General features: G+C 50.2%; 1 protein-coding gene across 2 annotated transcripts in view; it reads left to right on the forward strand.

Moving 5' to 3' along the window:
* PI4KB (phosphatidylinositol 4-kinase beta) overlaps positions 1-20,800 on the forward strand; it is a 48,465-nt gene that overhangs the window by 18,595 nt on the left and 9,070 nt on the right. Inside the window, exons 4-6 of one of the 2 annotated variants that reach the window (XM_090056351.1) lie at positions 14,474-14,518; positions 19,073-19,300; positions 19,906-20,133. In XM_090056351.1, coding sequence (XP_089912477.1) covers positions 14,474-14,518; positions 19,073-19,300; positions 19,906-20,133 — 501 coding nt within the window. The remainder of the gene's footprint in view (positions 1-14,473; positions 14,519-19,072; positions 19,301-19,905; positions 20,134-20,800) is intronic. The other variant, XM_090056353.1, reaches the window with a different exon arrangement.

The following is a 20,800-nucleotide window of genomic DNA, read 5'->3' on the forward strand; positions in this document are numbered from 1 at the left end:
ATGGCAGTGGCTTGCTAGCGCAAGTAGAAATGAAGAGTTGAACTGGTTCTGCTAATTGAGTAATTGGTTCTGAATCAGTCTGGCTGCCATGGGGGGTGGGGGGGTAGGGCTATGGCATCCTGAGCATCTCCAAAGCCAGTGGCTCCCTAACTGCATGAAACAGTTCTAGTTGTGTTTGAAAGGACCTCAAGGCCAGTCTGGGCCTGAATGTGTGGGTGTTTCTTAAATGGCACCAGTAGTGTTTTAAGAGGAGGCAGATGAGGGCTGTGCAAATGTAGATCTCTTCACACCTGCACTTACAGATGTGGAGAGAAAAAAACACCCTTACCATGTAAGCAATGGAAATGCTGCTTGCTGTCAGCTGAAAACACCTTCTCCCTCCACCCCCCAGCTACAGTCCAGTTACTTTTTCATCTCTAAAAATGCAATATATGGCCCTCTCTACACCCCAAGACTTTTGCAACAAAGCCCTGTAAATTGGGGCGAGAGGTGCATGGGGTAACTGTGCTGGTGAAAGCCACAGTAAATGCATCTGTGGGGCTGGTAGAGCTTGTTTTGTGGGGTGTCAGGCAGTCCTGAATAGGCTTGCTGGCACAACATATCTGTATGCCACCCTGCAGAGGGACGTGTTCAGCTACACCCTGGAGTCACTGCAACACCAGAGCTGATTGTGAAGGGTAAGGAAGGGAAGGAGACATTAGCTAGGTATTCGAGAGGGCCTGGAAAGGTAGGTCGGTGTGATCACAGGTGCTTGCCTCACACCTGGCTCCTGTAACATGGTCGGACTCCTCTGTTTAGCCAGCTTGAAGCTTTGGGGCCTTGGGCTGCACCTTGGTAGGTGTTTATGCAGCAGCTGGCCCAGTGGGGCCCTGCTCATGGCAAGGACTGTTTTGCATTATGGTAGCAACGGATGGTCACTTCCCTGAGGATCCTGCAGTCTAATTGGAGAGGAGGCACCATGAGGCGAAAGAGAACAGAAGTGTTGAGGGTCAGGCGGCTGCCTCGGAGACACTGCCCAGGCCTGGGCCCTGTGAGGATCCTCACAGGAGGAGTGAAAGCGTCTGAATGGAGCCAGGCACGTCTCAGCGTTGCGTGTCACCAGTCCTGGTGTTGTTCTTCACCGACTGCACCAGAAACATGCGCCAAGCGTTCTCTGTGCTTTGCAGGATGTGAGAGCAGGAGCCTGAGATGTGTGAGCCTGGCCTCGGGTTTCCATGAGACGGCCCAGGCACGGGGAGGAAGGGCGGGTGGTTGGAAGCAGGCAGCGAGAGGCTGTGAGCATCCCTGAATGCTCTGGGGCTGGAGACCGGTGGGAAAGTCCAGAGCATTAATGTTCAAGGCTTCTTGTTGCCCAGGCAACAGATCTGGAAACGAACCAGTGATTTGTAAGTGTCACCCCCGTCTGTCTTAGTTGCTAGGGAGAAGAGCTGGCTTTTGGCCTGCTTTGAACCCACACTCTAGGTTTCTATGGCAGATTTTCTGGCTGGCTGCTGCAGCTACCTGAATGCAGAGTGACCACGCACAGGCACAAAGGGAGCCTCTCGCATCCTGAATAGAACCACTGAGCAATTACTTCTCCTCTGCTTGGGGCCTGGTGGTGTGCAAAGGGTAAATAATTTCTCCTTGCAGCCTGCAGTGCCAGGGCCCACCACCCCAGGATGGATGGACAGCCGGGCTATTGGAGAAAGCAGCCTAGTGGGTTTGCTGGACTCTGCCTTCATGCGCTTTCAGGTCCAGATGGCAAAGAACACTGTTGTATGACAGGTTGGGATCAGATGAGATGCAGCCTGCGTGCTTGCAGCTCTTTTGTCTCTGGTACAGTTCATCATGCAGGTGGGGAGCATGTTCCTGGATTTTACCCTCTGTCCTCTCCTCTCCTGTGGCTGCAGCTGACTTTCCTTTGGGTTCGGTATACACACATCCAGGCCACATAGTAGGTCTCCAGCCCACTTTGCTTTTGGCGTTGGATTGCCAAGACCATTTAGGTCTGGGCCCTGATTTCACTCTCCCACCTGTCACATTTCTTCATCTTTCTAAAGTAGCAAAAGCACATTCTGCTCATAAGCCTTCTCATAACCTGGAGATGACAACTAAAGCCATAGTTCTTGTGTCCTAAGAAACGTGCCTGGAGGCTGCGAGGTTAGCAAACACTTGCTGAATTCCCCTGCAGGTTCACGGCCTGCCCTTGCTGCTCTGGCTCATAGATCCCTTTGTATCTGTGTGCTCTGCATCTCTTCACAGCATTGTCTCTTCTTAGCAATGCAAACCACCCCTTCCAAGGTCTTTTGGCTGAAAGCCACTAGTCTAGCATCACTTCCTCCTTGCTTTCCTAGCTGCTTGTTACTCATTAGCACAACACATGATAAATTTTAATCGCATGTGGGAGAATCAGCTGATATCTACTAACATCTGTAGATGCCATGAGATTCTGGTAGGTTGTTCCTGGAGCCATAGTGCCTCTGGCTATAGAGTCTTGATGATCTAATCAGCAGCTTGTAAAAAAACAAAAAAACCTTTTAACTTCATGACTGAAAGCAGAAAAGCAAATGTATTGGTCTGAGTATTTGCATGTCTGAAGCCAACAGTCCTGTGGCATAATGTAGTCTGCTTGTGATACAGCTACAACTCGTTCAGTGCAGGCTGAGGTGATAATGGTATGGAAACTTGCCTCTCACGGCTTGGTAGCTGCTTTGTCCCTAAGTCAGTGTTGACTTGCATGTGCACACATTTTAGTACTTGTTGCATCAGTCCGGTGGTGCTGGGCTTGGTCAGCCTCCTGGGTCTGCGTGGGGAGCTCGGCCAGTAACTGGGAAGGCCCACAGACCCGGGATAGTTTAACAGCACTTATTCCTCCCGGACTCCAGGCGAACTTGTGTGACGGAGAACCAAGTTTCTGTGGTGTCTTCCCAGCACTTCCTTTATCTGCCTCACCTGTGCGTTGGCTTGCACAGTGTTCTGCCAACTGTGCTAAGGTGTCCACTCCCACTTATGAGCCTCTGCCGCACCCTTTGCTTGGGGGAAATGCTCCAAGTAGACCTTGCTCTCCTCTTTCAGCCTCGCCCATCCCTGTCTCGCTTTGAGTCTCTGCCGTTAAGTCCCCTCCTGCCTACACCCACTCTTACTTATCCATCACTGAGCGCTCGTCCTGTGTGCAAAAAGCTCTGTAGCTCTCACATCCCGTATCACACAAGGTGCAATTGCTTTGTTTGCAGATCACAGGAAACTCCCCTTGTGTTACCTGTGAAATACTGAGGGCAGCAGCAAATAAGGCTTTAAAGACTCCAGGACTCGGACTTGTATTAAACAGGCATTTGCCCTTCTGGCTATCTGAGCAAAGTGCCTACCTGATATAAGCTGCTCTCTGTTTTTATATGATTATGCTGTCATCACAGGCAGGAAATTAGCTGATCTGATGATTTAGAAACTGCCAACAGTACATGGCAGTAACTTATTTGCCAAAGGGCAAAGCTGGGGTTGGCCTCTGGAGTTCAAATGAGGCAGTAGTGTTCCTTGCTCCATTGACTTCTGCCCAGGTGTGATGATGGCTTTATCAGTGATCGTAGCCCCGGCCAGACTTCCTGAGTGTGTGCAGTATGGAAACTTGCCCTTTCCATCAGACAGATGTGCTCTACTTACATGCACAGGGAAGCATTACGTCGATTTTTTTACCTTTGTATCATTCAGGAATTCCAGGGAGGCAGATCAGATCCTCCTGTGGATATATTGGAGGTGGCTTATTAAGTTCAGCATGGGCTAAAATCCCACATGGAGGAACCCTTGGACTTCTAACCCCTCTGATGCCAAGAAGAGAGGGGGTTTTTGCCAGTTCTGACAATTCCTTGCTTTCTCAGACTCCCAGGGGTTGTTTCAAAGTTGAGGCACATTGGTATGAACTAGGGTGTCAGTTTTAAATAGGGAATTCTCTTGAGTTAACCCTGTCTGATGAGGGCTGTAACCCCCTCATTCCGGAAGAGGCGTTCTCTTTTTCCTTAGTTCAGCTTGTGTCTCTTTTAAAGCTTCAAGCCCTTTGAGTGACTACAACTCCCCCAGAGCATGTGCCCATGCGGGCAGCTGCACTGAACTCGCTAGACTGGCATCCTTGGCAAAACTTGTTTGTGGGTCCCACTTATTTGCAGTAATGGTTGGCAGTAGTTGTCGCTGTTATCCAAGGTGTCCCACTGCATGCCTCTGGCCTGTCTTTGGCATGATTGTGAGTATGGCCATGCACCTGTCCTCTGTTTTGGGATTGACTAACCTGCTGTAGCTTTTCCTGTTAACCACAAGCTTTTCCTGTTGGCACAGTTCATCTAGAGGTGTCCTGTGGTAGTTGGGGCTTCATAGATTTCGTAGCCATTACAGCTGGAAGGGACCTTGCGAGATCATTGAGTCTGGCCCCCCCCGCCCGAAGAGAAGGAAGCCAGCTGGGGTCAGATCACCCCAGTAAGATAAGCATCCAGATGTTTCTTGAATGTATCCAGAGTAGGTGCTTACACCACTTCTGGGGGGAGTCTATTCCAGACTCTGGAGACTTGGATGGTAAAGAAGTTTTTCCCTGTGTCCAGCCTAAAATGGTCACAAACTGCTGGAAGACCATTAGACCTTGTCTTCCTGTGGGGTGCCTGGTGAACAGATGTTCTCCCAGGTCCTGATATACCCCCCGATTTATACTTATAGCGGGGTACTCAGCCTCTCCTCTATAAGGCCTGCTCTCTTGACCTCTGATCATGCGCGTGGCTCTCCTCTGGACTCTCTCGAGCTTCTCCACATCCTTTTTAAAGTGTGGAGCCCAGATTTGGATGCAGTACTCCAGCTGCGGCCTCACTAAGGCCGAGTAAAGCAGGAGGATGCCTTCTTGGGTCTTGTTTGAGATGCATTGGTAGATGCAAACTAGAGTTTTATTTGCTTTGCCAGGGCTCTTTGAACCCTGACCAGCCCCAAGGGTATCAGGACTGTCATTGCCCCATATCCCCTCTGTCTGCTTTGAACTCTAGATGCTAATGAAAGCAGAGCTTATCCAGCCTCCCCCCAACTCCAGTGCCTAAAGAACTGAAGGTGCTGGGAAAGGTAGTTGGGGCTGGTCCTGCTTTGAGCAGGGTGTTGGACTAGTCACGACCTCTTGAGGTCCCGTCCAACCCTCATTTTCTAGGATTCTCTGAACCACTAGATGCCCACATGCTTGTGGGACCTGCTTGCTCATGATGGAGTAGGAGACAGGGCTATCCCTGGGAGGGGGGAAATGGGGGTGACTGCCCTGGGCTCTGCACTTTGGGGGGTCCTGCAGAGCTGGGCAGAATGGCTGTGGTGACTCCATGCTGCCGCAGCCTTCACATCCAGCCCCTTGGCACCCCCACCCCCCTTGCCGCCAAATCTGCCACCGGCTTCCTCGCGTCCGGGAATGGGACCCTACACAGGTCAGCTTGCTCCGGGCCCCACACCCTGCTCGGGTCACCTCTGGCAGGAGGCCAGACCTTCCTGGGACTACGAGACCCCTTGTTCTGGGGGTAGGAGGACTCAGATTAGGTGATTACAGAATCACTTTACAGCAGACTCCAGCATTAGTACAGTGACACCACTTAAATTTTAGTGAAACGCTTCAGTGAAAGGGTAGATTTTGGTTGATGCTAGGGATTTGCTACTTGAATTCTAGCTGAAACCGGTGGGGAGAGCATGTGCCCTTGGCTTTCACAGCTGTCATTCTGAATGGTTTCCACTGGATTTAAATGTGCCAGAGAAAGCACCTTCCTGTCTGCTTTATTTTGTATTGGAAGGCACTTTAAAAATACTGGGCCTGTCTTATTACTTGCTATAAAAACCTCTGTGCAGGTAAGAGTATGTTGAGCTGGGGCAGGAATCAGGCCTACTTTTTTTTTTTTTTTAAATGCTTTGAGTGTCGTTTTTTGGCAGTATCAGCATAGGGTAACCTCCTAAGTTGAATTGTCAAAGTGCTTCCAGCACCTGGTAACCTCAGCTGCGTTGGGGGTCACTGGTGCTTGGACTCTCTGGGGCCAAAGTTTCATAGTTGGTAGGGTCGGAAGGGACTTGAGCAGAACATCAAGTCCGACCCCCTGCCATGGGCAGGAAAGAAAGCTGGGGTCAAATGACCCTGGGAAGGTGATTTATCTAGCCTCCTTTTGAAGACCCCCAGGGTAGGAGCGAGCACCACTTCCCTTGGAAGTTGGTTCCAGATCCTAGCCACCCTGACTGAAGTAGCACCTGAATCTTTTCTCAGTCAACTTATGGCCGTTGTTCCTTATTACTCCTGGCAGTGCTCGGGGGAACAGGGACTCTTCCATTGCCTAGTGGTCCCCCTTGGCCAGTTTGTAGGTGGCCACCAGATCCCTCTCAGCCTTCTCTTGTGGAGGCTGAACAGATTCAGGTCCCGTAGCCTCTGCTCGTAGGGCCTGCCCTGCCGCTGCCTGATCATGCGAGTGGCCCTTCTCTGGACCCTCTCGATGCTGGCCACAGCCCTTCTGAAATGTGGCGCCCAGAACTGGACACAGTACTCCAATTGCGGCCTGACCAGTGCCACATAGAGGGGGAGGATCACCTCCTTGAACCTGCTCATGATGCATCTGTGGATGCATGACAAGGTGCGGTTGGCCTTCCTGACTGCATCCCCACATTAGTGGCCCATGTTCATCTTGGCATCAATGATGACTCCAAGATCCTTTTCTGCCTCTGCACTGGCAAGAAGGGAGCTCCCCAGCCTGTAGGTATGGTGCTGGTTCTTCCTTCCTAGGTGCATGACCTTGCACGTGTCAGTATTGAATCCCATCCTGTTCTCATCCTCCCACCCCTGTAACCTGTCCAGATCTAGTTGTAGCCTGTCCCTCTACTGTCATGCCCACCTCTCCCCACATCTTAGTGTCATCCGCAAATTTGAACAGGGTGCTTTTTACCCCCTTGTCCAAGTTGCTGATAAAGAAGTTGAACAGTGCAGGCCCGAGGACCGAGCCCTGGGGGACTCCACTGCGCACTTCCCTCCAGGTCGAAAATAACCCATCCACGACCACTCTTTGGGTGCGGCCCTCCAGCCAATTTGCAACCCATCTGACTGTAGGTATTGACACCACAGTCACCTAATTTTTAATGAGAACGGGGTGAGAGACGGTGTTGAAGGCCTTCCAAAAGTCCAGAAAGACTATGTCCACCATACATCTGCATCCAAGGCTTTTGTGACCTGGTCATAGAAGGCCACCAGGTTGGTCTGACAGGACCTGCCTGTGATGAACCTATGTTGGTTGCCCGTAAGCATAATCTCCCCTGCTGGTCCCTTGCAGATGTCCTTCTGGATGATTTTCTCAAAGAGCTTCCCCAGGATTGAGGCAAGACTAACTGGCCTATAGTTTTTCCTGGGTCCTTCTTCCTCCCTTTTTTTGAAAATGGGGACCACGTTGGCCCTTTTCCAGTCCTCTGGCACCACACCAGAGCACCACAAGTACTTGTAAAGCTCTGCCAGAGGTCCCGCAATAACCTCTGCCTGTTCCCTCAGCACCCTGGGGCAGAGATTGTCAGGACCTGCTGATTTGAACATGTCTAGTCCCAAGTTACCCCAGATAGTGTTAGAAATGTATTTGGGGTCTCCTGGATGGTTCCTTGCTTTGGTCCTTTTAACTCAGGATTCCTAAAATGTCACTCAGTTGACTCTCTTTGCAGTTTGTGGTTAGTGTTTTTTGTTTTGCTTTATTTTTCTTCAGCTTTCTGTTTGATTTATTGAAGAAAAAGAGCCCTGCTTTCTAGTAGCTACAGGTATGGAACAGTTGTCACCTTTTCACCTTTAAAAGCTATTCCTGGCATTGCATCTCCTGTGACTCAGCTGTCCAGTAATCTCCCCCATCCTCCTCTTGACTCACCCTGGCTCTGCGCGCTGCTCCCAGCCCGGGTTATAGTTCCCAGAGCTGCCTACAGCGGGACTAGAAGGAGTCTAGTGTTCAAACCCTGCAACAAAGGTCTGCTGTGTGATGGGGAAGAAACGCGCTTTATGGGCCCGGAGCTGGGACAGTTAGCGATTCAGGCTCCAGCCTGCTCTCACTGCTTAGCGCAGCAGAGAAATCTCATTAATATATCATTAAAGCCATTGTGCGGTTCAGTGGATGCTGACTTTCAAATTGGGAACGTATTGAAGTTGTGGGTTACAGCAGATGTTGCGTTTTAGCACAAAGGAAATATGGACTCTGTTCCAGGGGGGGCTGGGTTCTCAGCTCCTGGTTGAATTTAATGCTTCATGAAGGGTGCTTAGTATCTTACAGGGTAGGCAGAGCATGTTTAGTGGATTTGCTTGAGAGGTAGAGATTTCCCCCCTGCCCTGTCCTCCCTCTCATTGAGTAGCAGGTATGACAAGACTGTGTTCCCAGAAATACTATCTGTTTTGCTCCCTGCCTCTTGAAGACACCGGCTGGTCCATCCAAATCTAGTTCCTGGTAGTCTGTTTATACGTGGTTTATCAGAGACTCTTTCCATTAGGCCACAAGGCATTTTTGCCTTGTATTACCAGCCGCCATTCAACATAAAGAAGTTCCCTTTTCACACGGAAGTCATTCTTTTTTCCTCTGAGGCATTTTTTTCCCCCACTGTAACATCAACTGGGGTTGCCAACATCAGTGCTCATAACTTCTTTTGCTTCGTCTTAATTTGACTTGACCTGGTGCATGAGATTTGGAAGGGCCCTCTTTAAAAAAACAATAAAACATCCCCCTGCCTCCAAACCAGGAAGGTTAAATGCATACTGGGATGCATTAGTAAGAGCATTGCCAGTAGATCGAGGGCAGTGATTGTTCCTCTCTATTCAATGCTGGTGAGGCCGCATCTGGAGTCAGCACTGAATAGAGAGAAGCAATCTGTTTTGGGGATCAATCAGTCCAGTTTTGCGCCCTCCCCCCTTCTCTCCCCCCCCCCCCCCCCAAAAAAAAAAAAAGGATATAGGCAAATTGGAGAGAGTCCAGAGGAGGGCAGTGAAAATGGTTCCGGGGCTGGGAAACAGGACTTCAGAGAAGAGGCTGAGAGAGCTGGGCTCATTTAGTCTGCAGAAGAGAAGACTGAGGGGGGATTTAATAGCAGCCTTCAACTCCCTGCAGGATGGTTGGAAAAAGGATGGAGCCTGGACTGTTCTTGGTGGTGGCAAATGACAGAACAAGGAGCAATGGGCTCCAGTTGCAGCAAGGGAAGTTGAAGTTAGATATTGGGAAGAACTTCCAGTGTTTTACTACCCTCCATGTGTGGAGCAGGTTACCCAGAGGGGTTGTGGACTCTCCATCCTTGGAGGGCTTTTAGACCTGGCTGGACAAGGCCTTGGCTGGGATGATGTAGTTGGGGCTGGTCCTGTTTGGAGCAGAGGGTTAGACTAGATGTGACCTCCCAAGATCCCTTCCAACCCTCACTTTCTATGATTCTGTGAAAAACCAAGAAACCTGCGCACATCCTGCATTCATTCCAGATTTTTGAGAATGAAACCTCTCAGAGGAGAGCCAGGACAAAGCTACTGCATCACTAATACCCCCTCTCAAGTTCTGCATGGCAGGGAATTTCCTCCTGACAACAGCAACTGCAGATAAGCGTACTAAGCCTATCAATTCCTACCTGATGGAGGTTTTAATTTAACTCAAACAATCAGTGGTTGCTAGTTTGTAATAATGCGGTAGCTTTGCATTGAAAGACACCATTTGGGTAAGGTAACCCAGCTAATTAATCTGTGCACAGTGCTTCAGTTGCATCCTGCTGTGTGTTGTAGCATTTTAGATCACACACAGGCAAGAGCAGCAGCTTGTAGTGGTGACCAAGCACCTGGGATGCAGAAGGAAGGACTCTCCCTGCTATGCTATTTGGCTAGTAAAGGAAAGCTGGAATCTGATGCCAGGTTTCTGAAGTAAGTATTATGCTCTGCACCTGAGGGGAGTTCAGCCTCTGAAGCACCTGAGACTGCTCTGCAACTGAGACTGGACAGCCTTTGAAGCAGAATATCCTAGACCTTAAATGCTGGAGGCTCCAAGGGGGAGAGGAACAGTGGAGGGAAGACCCCGGGTTAGACCCAGTTTACTCTCCCGTTTCAGCATCTGCTGGATCTACAGTTTGACCCAGTAAATGGCAGTTCTTACATTCATTGTAAATGGCAGTTCTTACATTCATCTTTGTATGCAAGAAGTTACAGGCACAAAGATGGACAGCGCTGCTAACTAGATCCCAAGGTCTGAGGTCTCGCACCCCAATATTTCACGGATTAGCTCTTGGATGGAGGGCAGGGGCCCAGGCCAGCTGGCCTGTCATGTATCAGAGCTGCAGCCAGGTGGCTTTGTTCCATGTAGGAGGATTTATTGGACTCCTGGCTTTGTAACTCGAAAGACAGCAAGCAAGCTCTACCTTCCCACAATTGGAGAATAAAGACCTCTTCCCATGCTAGGTTGTGTGCTGCAGAGGTGATGCGCCTTAAGTGGCGTCATTGGAGCAAGGGAGACCCCTTGCAGGTGAGATGACTTCTTTGTGGTGTGTTTTTCTGGGGCAGTGATTCTCAACCAAGGTGTGTTGGCACCCTGGGGTCCATTCAAGGGTTCCACATAAGGTTAGCACTGTTAGGTGTGTAAACATGATTCACAAGGTAACCCAGTGATTTTTAAACAGGAACAAACGGTGTTTAAAAACCTTGTGAACTGTTGTGGGCTTTCTCGAGTTCTTTGCGGTGGATGAATTGCTCAAGTACTTTTCTGAGAAGAGAAGACTGAGTGGGGATTTAATAGCAGCCTTCAATTCCCTGCAGGGGGTTACAAAGAGGATGGAGCTGGGCTGTTCTCAGCGGTGGCAATGATAGACAAGGAGCAATGGGCTCCAGTTGCAGCAGGGGAAGTTGAAGTTAGCTGTAAAGTAAAACTTTCTCACAAGATAGTAAAACACTGGAACAGGCTACTCAGAAGTTAAGACCTGGATAGACAAAGCCTTGGCTGGGATGATCTAATTGGAGATGGCCCTGCCTTGAGCAGGGGGGGTTGGACTAGATTATTTATGGAGGCCCTTTTCAGCCCTCACTTTCTATGATTTTATGACTTCAATACTGCAGTTGAGCTGGTGCAGCTTTGAATGGTCTGAAATGCACTGGGATGAGCTGAAGTGACATAAGCTGATGGATTGATGCCAGCTAAACCAAAGCGATCCAAGTGTGGATGTGTGTCCACCATGGAGTTTGTTTAATCGAGCAGGTCTCTGGTTAACTCGGGAGTGGCTGGTCCACTGCACGTGTTCCACAAGTGGCATGGGCGGCTTCTCTGTGTGGCATGCAATATGGGGGAGAGGACAGGCACCCAGAAGCAGATAAGGCAGGAAGCAGAGCAGCAGGTCAGATGTGGAGCACAGAACAGGGAGCAGAAAGCAGAGCAGTAGATTGGGCCAGGGAAGTGGCATTTGGATAGGGTGCCAGGCTATTTTGTGGCACATCTGCCGAACAGGTTGGTAGGTTTAGCATAAGCCAGTGCAGTGTGTGTGTAGCCGGGACAGACTTGCAACTCTCCTAAAGCCTGCGTTGAATCCTCACGTACAGAGCAGGATGTTTCTCCTCCACCCCCCTGGAGCAGGAAGCTGGCTGGGAGAGAGGAGAGTCTGTCCTGGCCCTTGGGCCCGCTGAGATAAAAGGCTACTTAGTGTCACTTGTGAAGGCTTGTTAATGTGGACTTTCGATGTCTTGGCTGAGATGGGACAGCCTCACCTCTTACACCCTACCAAAATAGGATGTTATGTGGTGACCACTCCTGGCTTCTGCCGACTTAGCCTGCATCAAATTTGTGACCAAGAGGCAAAACATAACAGTGCATTCAATGGTATCAGACCCCATCACAAGCCTTCCTGTGTCTGTTACAAAAGAGCAATTCAAGCAAGAGCCTGCTGCCTCCCACCTCATCCACTTAGCTTCCCCCTCGGGTGGAGTCTCTATGAGGAATTGAGAAACATCAAAATAATTCCTGTGGGATCTCTGGAAGGGAGAGGGGCAAGGAAATCTTTGTCCCATGGAAACCGCTGGTAACGACCAAGTGGAAAAGGCAACATCATTGTGTGCACATCTGTCATGAATATTTATACCTATGCTGTTTGCCTATCTTGAGTGTCATTTCCTTGGTTAGAAAGCCAATCATTTGTTCCTCGATGAGCCTCCCGCTAAGAACAAAAAAGGAGTAAACCACCTCCTGAGGTATCATCAGAGTTCTTAATGTGGTCATGAGGAAGCTATTAATTTAAATGCGATTATTTCTTATAGGAAGATTAAGCCTTGTGGAATTAGCATATCCCTGTAATTAACATGCTAAAAACAGGTCTGTTTGTTTCTCTCTGGGAAACTAATTCTAAAACCCAATTACACGCCAGCCTCCAGGGTAGGGAGCTCCATTATCATCTCTTTCTGGATGAAAATAATGGATTTTAAGTGAGGTGCTGCAAAAATGCTGGTTTTGTTCTTTGGACTTGAATGCGTGTCAGAACAGCCAGACGCGGAACAAAAGGGGAGTGTTTTGCCAAAAGGAGTTTGTGGTTGTTGCTTTGGATTTAGATCATCATTAGCGCTTCCCAGCCAGAAGTCCAGGCATCTCGGCCACTGTTCCAGAAATAAATCCTTTGGTAGCAGGATCCTCCTGCCATTGGGCACCCGCTTGCCCTGCTGCATCCGTGCCTGCCGATACGGCTAGCCAGATCCTTCCCCATAGCATCCGCATCTTCACGTTCACTCCATGGAAGGTGCCCCACTGCTGGTTCCCCATCTCTTTCTAATGGAGGGCAGCCAGCTCTGCTGATGGCTCCTCTGGCAGCACTGACATTTGGAAGATCTTGAAGCCACGGGGCACAAAGCCAGTGCCTTGAGTTCAGTCCAGAAGTCCCCAGGTAGCCTGTGCTGATTGTGGAGGGATGGCATCCTGCTTAGTAAACCAGCTGAAACTGTTGGGTTGGCCTACAGTGTACGGTGTGTATATACATTAGTTCTGCCGCAGAAATGGGAGTGGAGGGCAAGGGCTGCCTTGGCTTTGGGCTCTCGAAGAGCATGCCATTGGCTTCTAGGAGCCTGCGGGCCAGTTGCAGCTGCCTACCCTGATAGAGAGGGAAGTTCGGCATATGTAGGCCAGTTAGGTTTATAACGAGCTCCTCCATCTCATTTGGAGATGTCCTAGAGACTCTTAGGATTTTTGCAAAGTGCAAGGCAGCCTTGGGGGCACTGTAACTGGCAGCTGGGTCGGGCCCAAGGGGGGATCTAGACTGGGATTTTTTTTTGTTCTGTGCCAAGTGGGAGAAAATGGGCACTTTCCATTCAGTGACCAGAGGCACCCACATGCCTGGAGCATCCCTGCTCTGAGCAGACATGTTTTCCAGCCTCGGTTTCTGTTCCCTTGGCACCGAGTGGGGAACAGGCTGATGGTGTCTATCAGCACTTTTTGGTTTGATGTCCTTGCAGCTTCCTCTTTGCTTTTTGCTTTTGGGGAATTACAGTGACAGAAAACCCAGAGAGACCGCAGGATGCAGCTCTGAGATAAGAGTCTGGGTGTGATGGGTAGGAGGAATCCAGGAACAAATGTTAAGCCAAGGCTGTGGGAATGATTTGTGCCAAGATCTAGAGTAACCATTAGAGGAGTTGCATGCGATTTGTCTCGGTTTCCCGCAGCGAAGCCTGATTTTAATGGTTTGTGTGAGGGCCCCTGCCAGTACAGAGGTGATTCACTGATTGCCTGGTGAATCCGCTGCTTGTCTTCTGCTTACAACTGCCTTGTCAGCTTTATTATGGAAATAGTTTAATTGCTGGCTCTCCTAGCCTGACTCTGGGAGAAAGTACCACAAGGAGGATTCTCCGGTGGAAAAGTCTGGCCAAGGAGAAGTCCTTAAATGAAGGAGGGTCCAGGCCTGAGGGAGGGTTTGAACTGCTTGCTGCATGGGGCTGGGCAGACAGGACCCATGGGGTTGCCACCAGCGCCTGGACCTGAGATGCAAGCACCATTTTGAACGGCAGCCATCGGGTTGGACTTGCGTGGTTCATTTCCAGCAGCCCCAGTCTGGTTTGCTGAGCTGAGCTGTTGCTGAATGACGGTTCTGCGGGATGAGAGGTATTTTGGAAAGATGGAAATATGGGAACATCTGTCTCTGGTTATGTGTTGTAACAAATAATTAAGTCTGACGTGTTTTGTAAGCACCTCTGGGTAGGGTCTGAAAAGCAGGTGCAAAGTGCTCTGGCCTTGCAGGTACAGACTTGAGATCCAAGCTGTCACTTCCCAGGTCCCCTGAGCCTTCATCGCTGTAGATTCATGGGGACTTGAGCACACGTATGATTCTCTTCACTAGGAAATTGCTAATTCTGGTCATGGTTAGCAAATGTGATTTTTTTTTTTTTTTTTTTTTTTTTTTTTTTTTTTTTAAAGAAAATGAAAAATGGTCTGAAACGTGGAGCTAAACTCTTGCCTTTTCTCCCTTCCTTCCTCTTTCTCCTTCTTTTTGTTTGAAACCCTTTCCATCCATTTCCCAGGACCTCTCATCGAGTACGGAAAGTCTTGATAAATCATTCTGTTCCGTAAGTGGCCGGTTTTGTTCTAGCGACTGGGCTGCCTGGCTTCCTGATTTCACAGCAGCATTTCCTCTGTCATGAAATACTTTGACTAAACTCCAGTCACCTGCCAAACGCTCTGTAAACAGCTCTGGGATTAAACCACTCCATTGTGCCACCATATTGCCTTAAGCAGAGCAAGCTTCCCTCTGCTAGCCTTTTACCCCGGCGCATGCTCTTTGGCTGAGCCCTTGTGAACCGTAGCAGTTTACTTCTGCTCTCCTATCCTGCACAGAATCAACGGCCCTGAAACGGTCTGGGTAACTATTCAATTGCAATGCTAGCACAGCCTCTGTCCCTTCCATGCTTCTCCGTGGCCTGCTGCAGACCCCACCTCGCACCATCAGAGCTTTGGGCAGTTTGCTTCCACAGTTTTGGCCGATGTGAAGTAGCAAACGGTGAGGGGCTTGTAAATGGGACGTGGTAACTCGTCCACAAAGAGCCAGCTGTGGAGAGGGGAGCAGCTCCATTGAAACAAGAAGCATGGTGGCAGGTGAATAACACAGCTGCTCGGGCTGAATTATACTCCCTTGATGCAAACAAAAGAGGAACTGCTGTTTCCTTGAGTTCACTCCCAAGCCGCCTGCCAGATGGGATTTTAATTTGCTTCTTTTCCCCACAAAAATCCGTTTTCCTTTCGGTTGAAATTTTGTTCTTTTGATCACTGTTTTCTTTCGTTTGAAATGAAGCCTTTTTCATCTTAATCTCTAGCCTCTCTTGATCCGTTGTACCATTGTTCCTAACTGCGCGTGTTCAGTCTGGGAGTCCTAATCGGCTTTCCTGCGTGGTGCGTGATTGATTGATTGATTGTAGTCCATGCTCCAAAATCCAGACCAGCAGCGTTTGTGTAACGTAGCCATGGTCAGTGTCTCGCACTTCCTCCTCCTTCCCTCAAATAGCATGTGTCATATTGCCCTCTTGGGTTGTCAATGAGGTGTTTGGGATGTATCTGGCTTTATCTTGCTCCTCTGAGCAGCTTTGCAGTTCACTTGCGCTTTAGGCCTTTCTCTGCACATTCAATGAGACACGGTAAGAGAACGACAGCCATCGAGACCTTGAACATTTCGTTCTCTCGGTGCTCTTCTCCCAAAACTCATGTAGAAGCAGCTTTCTGAACTGGGTTGGCAATCATTGGTTGATCCAGCCATTATTAATGTACAAGCCTAAAGGTGCCGGGGGGCTCTTGTCGAGGAGAGACTTCTGCTTAGAGCTGCAGAGATTGGGAGCTAAGGTTCCTGGCTGCTTTTCCCAATTACTGCAAGATGTTGGGTAAGTTGCTAATTTTTCTGTTCTTCACGTTCTCAGAGAGAGGGGAATTGCACCTGTCTGTTTTGCAGAGCATCTGTGAGATGTGATATTTGAGAGAGCTTATCCGAGGATCTGAAAGCCGTCTCAGGAGTGTTGTGTTTTACAGCCACGGTGATGCTGCTTTCATATCTGTAACTGCACTTGGGTCTGATGCCATGAGCTTGTGAGATCCGCTCAGCTTTTCAGTGCTTGTTCTGTACTCTGAAGGGACTTCACGTAGTGGTTGCCTTCTGCCTGCCTTCTCGCAGGGGAGAGATCTCTTCTTTCAGGCTTCACCAGCCACAGTGGTTCGTGTGACAATGGACTCGGGCAGAGCTAGGAAGGCCTTGATGGGACAGTGCTGGGATTTAGCTTGCCAGAGCACAGTGGAGGTGGCTTTTTTTTAAGACCCCCGCACTTTCAAACGCCTAGATATGAGCACAGAAGGTAATGGGAAGCTGAAGGAGATGGCTCTCCAAGGAAGAGGTGGAAGCACTGGGTTGGTCCATAGCAAAGTGATGTCTTAGGTGAGACTTCAGCTTTGTGGGAGGGTGATAAAGGCAGCCAGGGATCCCTGCAAGCAGAATCAGTGGAGTTTGGCTGGAAGAAACAGAAGAGGGTTAGAAAAGGAGGGCAGGGCTTGAGCATCCAGAGTTGCTTTCTGACCAGGGATGAGCACCACATGGGCTCTGACATGTCAGACTAAGTACATCTGACTTGAAATCACCAATGGGAAAGACCTGGGTGCGGATCTGTCCACGTTGCACGCAGCTGTCAGAGTTTACAGCTGGGACGAGCCCTGTGTGATCTTGCTACAGTTGGATTTAAACACAAACCTGACCCAGGAGACCTCCCTGAGCCTAAGGAGGGAGCCTCTTGCCCTTCCCTAATTATGATGACTGTTTTAAGTTGGCCTGGAGAGCACATCTGTGGTCCTTAACGAGGCCAACAGCCTTCAGGGGAGGAATGAAGTGCCACTTGCTTCTCTCTGCTTGACCTCGGAGGCTTCACATGAATGATCCACCCTGGGATAAACCTCCTGCAAGCTTGTTCACGTTGGAACGCAGCTGTACATTGGTTTGACTTGGCCGGGTGGATTTTTTTTTTTTTTCCCTGCCTCTCGGTGTTCGTGCTAGAGACGTGGCCTGATTGCTGGCAGCCCCATCCAGAGTAAGTGATGACTAACCCAGCTGCATTGCACGTTTCCTGAAGCTCCCTCTCCGTAACAGGATGAGGGGGTGATGAACTTTCCATACTTGACACCCCTGGGGAAGAACAAAGTAAGAACAAAGAAGTCTTTGCGCTCAGGACCTAGCAATAATAGCCAATAGGAAGGCCATTTCCTGGCAGCTCATGACTTGGTGGAGGGGCTCAAGGGCCAAAGTGCCTCTAAAGATCTCTGATCCACACAGTTAATTTCCAGGAAATGCCTAATGAGACGGGAGGGAGAGCCCAGAGCTGCTGAGTTTCTGTTCCTGTTGCTGACAGTAGCCATGGGCTACTTGCTTCCCTTTTCCTTTTGGCTTGCTTCCCTTTAAAATCAGGATGATGTTGCTCTGGAAAAAGCTTTGAGGCAGAGGGTAGAAAGGGGGAGAGGTGTTTTCTTACTGGACCAAGGGACTGGGATGGCTGGTTTTCACGTTTGGGCAGTGCCCTGTATGCTCATGATGCCAAGTCCTCCGATGCTGCAGCTGCTACGATCGGCCTCATCCTGGGGATTGGGGGTAGCCCCAGCCCCTCGCCACAGGGCTGGGTTTTGCTCTAGGTACGTGTGTCTCTGGGTTTTCGGTTGTGCATTGCGTTGTGGGACATGGCCATAAGCAACTGCTGAAGCATCTGGGTTTTGACTATGAATCTCTGGCGTGTGCAACACAAGAAAAGCTCCATGGTGTTGTTAGATGAAATGGTGGCTTGCACGTGCTGGCCAACACAGGTTGGCCCAAAATTTGTGGGGAGGAATTAGTAGTTTGGGGTCCTGGCTTATGCAGCCCAGAGGATTCTGGGTAGACGATGGGATGGGCTTAGATCAGAAGGGATAGCGCACTTTAGAAAACAAAAAAACAAAAACAATTCCCCCTATGTTGGCTCTCCTTGCAGCAAATGTAGCAATACATTGGGACGGCTGTCAATGGTGAGAAGATGAGGTAGAAAGGCAGGTTTGGTGGGGGAAGATGGGTCTGTGCAGACACGATTGCTCTGCTGTGGGTGCATTTAAGGGCCAGGCCTACTAGGGCATGGGTTGGACGCATCTGTGCGAGGGCCTGATGTCCGCTGCCTGGAGCCTGGGATCAGTCTTGCTGGCTGGGGTGTTCCTGTCCTAAAGACATACATGCCATGTTGGCTGGCACAGTGTGCTGTAGGGAAGCCGTTGGCATCAGGAGGGCAAACGCCGATGGGTGATCTTCCTAGAGCAAAGATCAACACCTGTTGAAGCCTGAAAGTGTTTTTAGTGCAGACTACAGACACAGGAGGACATGTGGGTTACTACATACTGTTACTCTTCCTTTTGGTTTCTCTTACCACCTCCCTTGGCCTTCCCTGGCTCTAAATGGTGCTATCACACAGTTTTAGCTTCGCTTCCTCTCTTTCCTAAGTTGCTTGCTTCTGCATGTGCATTTCCAGCATGACTTGGTGATGGGGGCACTCTGCAGCTGCTGAATTCCACGTCTCTCATGGCAGAATCCGATCCTGGGCTTGTGCCCTTGGCTAGTCCAAGTCCAGTTGCTCAGGGCTTCACCTGTGAGAAACAGAAGGCACCTTCCCAAAGAGGTCACTAGCTGAAGGAGATGGGCCAGAGACTTGTTATCGCTGCAATGGTCTGATGGAGGAATGCTCCCCGGAGCCAGAATTAAAAATCCGGAGGAGCTCTAGGCCTGGTAGAGTTGGGGAAAGGACATGCACTCCCTCTGCTGGCCATCTGTGCCAGGCAATGGCATTGCTAAGAATTAATGAGCAGGAGATGGTTCCTTCTGGTGCAAAGGGCCAGTTAAAGGGAGCAGGAGGTTATCGGAGAGGGTGTTGTGTTCAGTTAAGGAAGGGAAATCCTGCTGGGGGGAGGGGGTCCATCTGTTCCAGATGTCCTTGCATATGGTAGGAACAGGGAAGGTATTGGGTGGCGAGAAGTGAGGGAAGCCTCCCTTCTGTAGGCCGGGGGTCCTCATCGCAGAAGGACAAATAACCTGAAATGCAGCTGGTGCTTCACAACTCTGTTCTCCCTCCCCACAAATTCCGCAGCCCGTCAGACTCGCCCCCGAGAGGGAATTCATCAAATCCCTGATGGCCATTGGGAAGAGACTGGCCACTTTGCCGACCAAAGAGCAGAAGACTCAGCGCCTCATCTCAGAGCTGTCGCTGCTGAACCATAAGCTGCCAGCACGCGTCTGGCTGCCCACGGCTGGCTTCGACCACCACGTCGTGCGGGTGCCCCACACCCAGGCTGTGGTGCTGAACTCCAAGGACAAGGTAAAAGTGGCCCAGGGAGGGGAACCTCTATCCTCTTGAGCCATTAGAGGATTAGTGCTAGACAAGCTGCAGACAGCCCCGACTGTCTCTCTTTGCTACTAGGCTAATTTGCATGGATGGGATTATTTTATTGGGCCCTCTGGCTTTCAGATACCAGTACCAATGAGTGCAGACTCCTTTCTGCCTCTGATTGGAACAGAACCCGAAACGTGCGTGCTATGCGCTTTGTTCAGCTGCAGCGAGAGCAGTGAGATGGGGGTGCTGCGCTGAACGGGACTCTTAAACACAGCACAAATTCAGTCTGACTAACTAACCTGCCATAAAGTGCTCTGGAGGGCTGACACCCTGGCTACAGACTGAGGCAGCCTGGTGCTAGGTGCTGTACAAATACTGGATAAAAAATTGTTCCCGCACTGTTCCATGATTTAAGCACAAGGCAGGAGGCAGCAGGGGGCTGATTTAGTGCTGAGGGTCTTTGAGGTGGGGCCAAGTGAGGTGAGTTTGCAGTCAGAGGCGGCACTGCAAGCCCAGAAGTGAATGGCCCAACTCCCACCTGAACGCCGCCTGGTCCCTGGTGCCCTGACGTCCTTTGTCATCTCCCCCAGGCTCCCTATTTAATCTACGTGGAAGTACTTGAATGTGAGAATTTTGACACCACTAATGTGCCAGCGCGAATCCCCGAGAACCGGATCCGGAGCACACGGTCCGTGGAAAACCTGCCTGAGTGCGGCATCACACATGAGCAGAGAGCTAGCAGCTTCACCACTGTTCCTAACTACGACAACGACGATGAGGCCTGGTCAGTGGATGACATCGGGGACCTGCAGGTAGAGGTGAGGCAGCAGGGGCCAGGCCCTAGTCCTCTATTGCTGAGCCTGGAAACCCTGTGGGGAGACATGCCTAGCTGTCGAACTCTTCCCTTACAGCCAGCTGCGTTTGGAGGGGCCCCAGTCTGTACTTGGCGGCCTCCTGTTTCGGCAGTCCCTTCTCCGGGGAGTCTCTGAAAGAGATTGTACCAGGCTTTCCTCTGCATGATGCCTCTGCAGCTTTGTCTGCAAAATCACCCTGGGGTCGTGTGATCCCATCGTGTGCTCTTGCCAGTGGTGGGGAGTTAGGAGAGATGGTCTATTTAGGTCCCTTTTTTCCTTCTGACCCCTAACTACTATGAAACCCTGCCTCCCAGCTTCTCCCTGCCCACTGCGAGATGCCATGGAGCTTTGTCCTTTCTGCCCATGAATGCACAGTGAGTGCTGCTAAGTGCATTCCGTCCATGGCCATCTCTGCCTGGGGCAAGACCTTAAAAGCTGGCCTCTGTTTACCCTTCATGGGTGTTAAGAGGTTGCAGGACACGGGCAAATCCTCATTCTTTACAGCCTGTTTGTCCATAGTCCCCTCTTCCCCATGGCCTGAGCCACCCCTGTCCTAGGATTGTCTATGTTATAATGACAAGGGCTGTGTGAAGCTTCAGTAGCTGATTTGATTCGGCCTGATTTGGGGACC

This window comes from Crocodylus siamensis, chromosome 6 (assembly GCF_052110815.1).
Source record: "Crocodylus siamensis isolate JL-2025a chromosome 6, ASM5211081v1, whole genome shotgun sequence".
In the NCBI taxonomy this organism is placed as follows: Eukaryota; Metazoa; Chordata; order Crocodylia; family Crocodylidae; genus Crocodylus; species Crocodylus siamensis.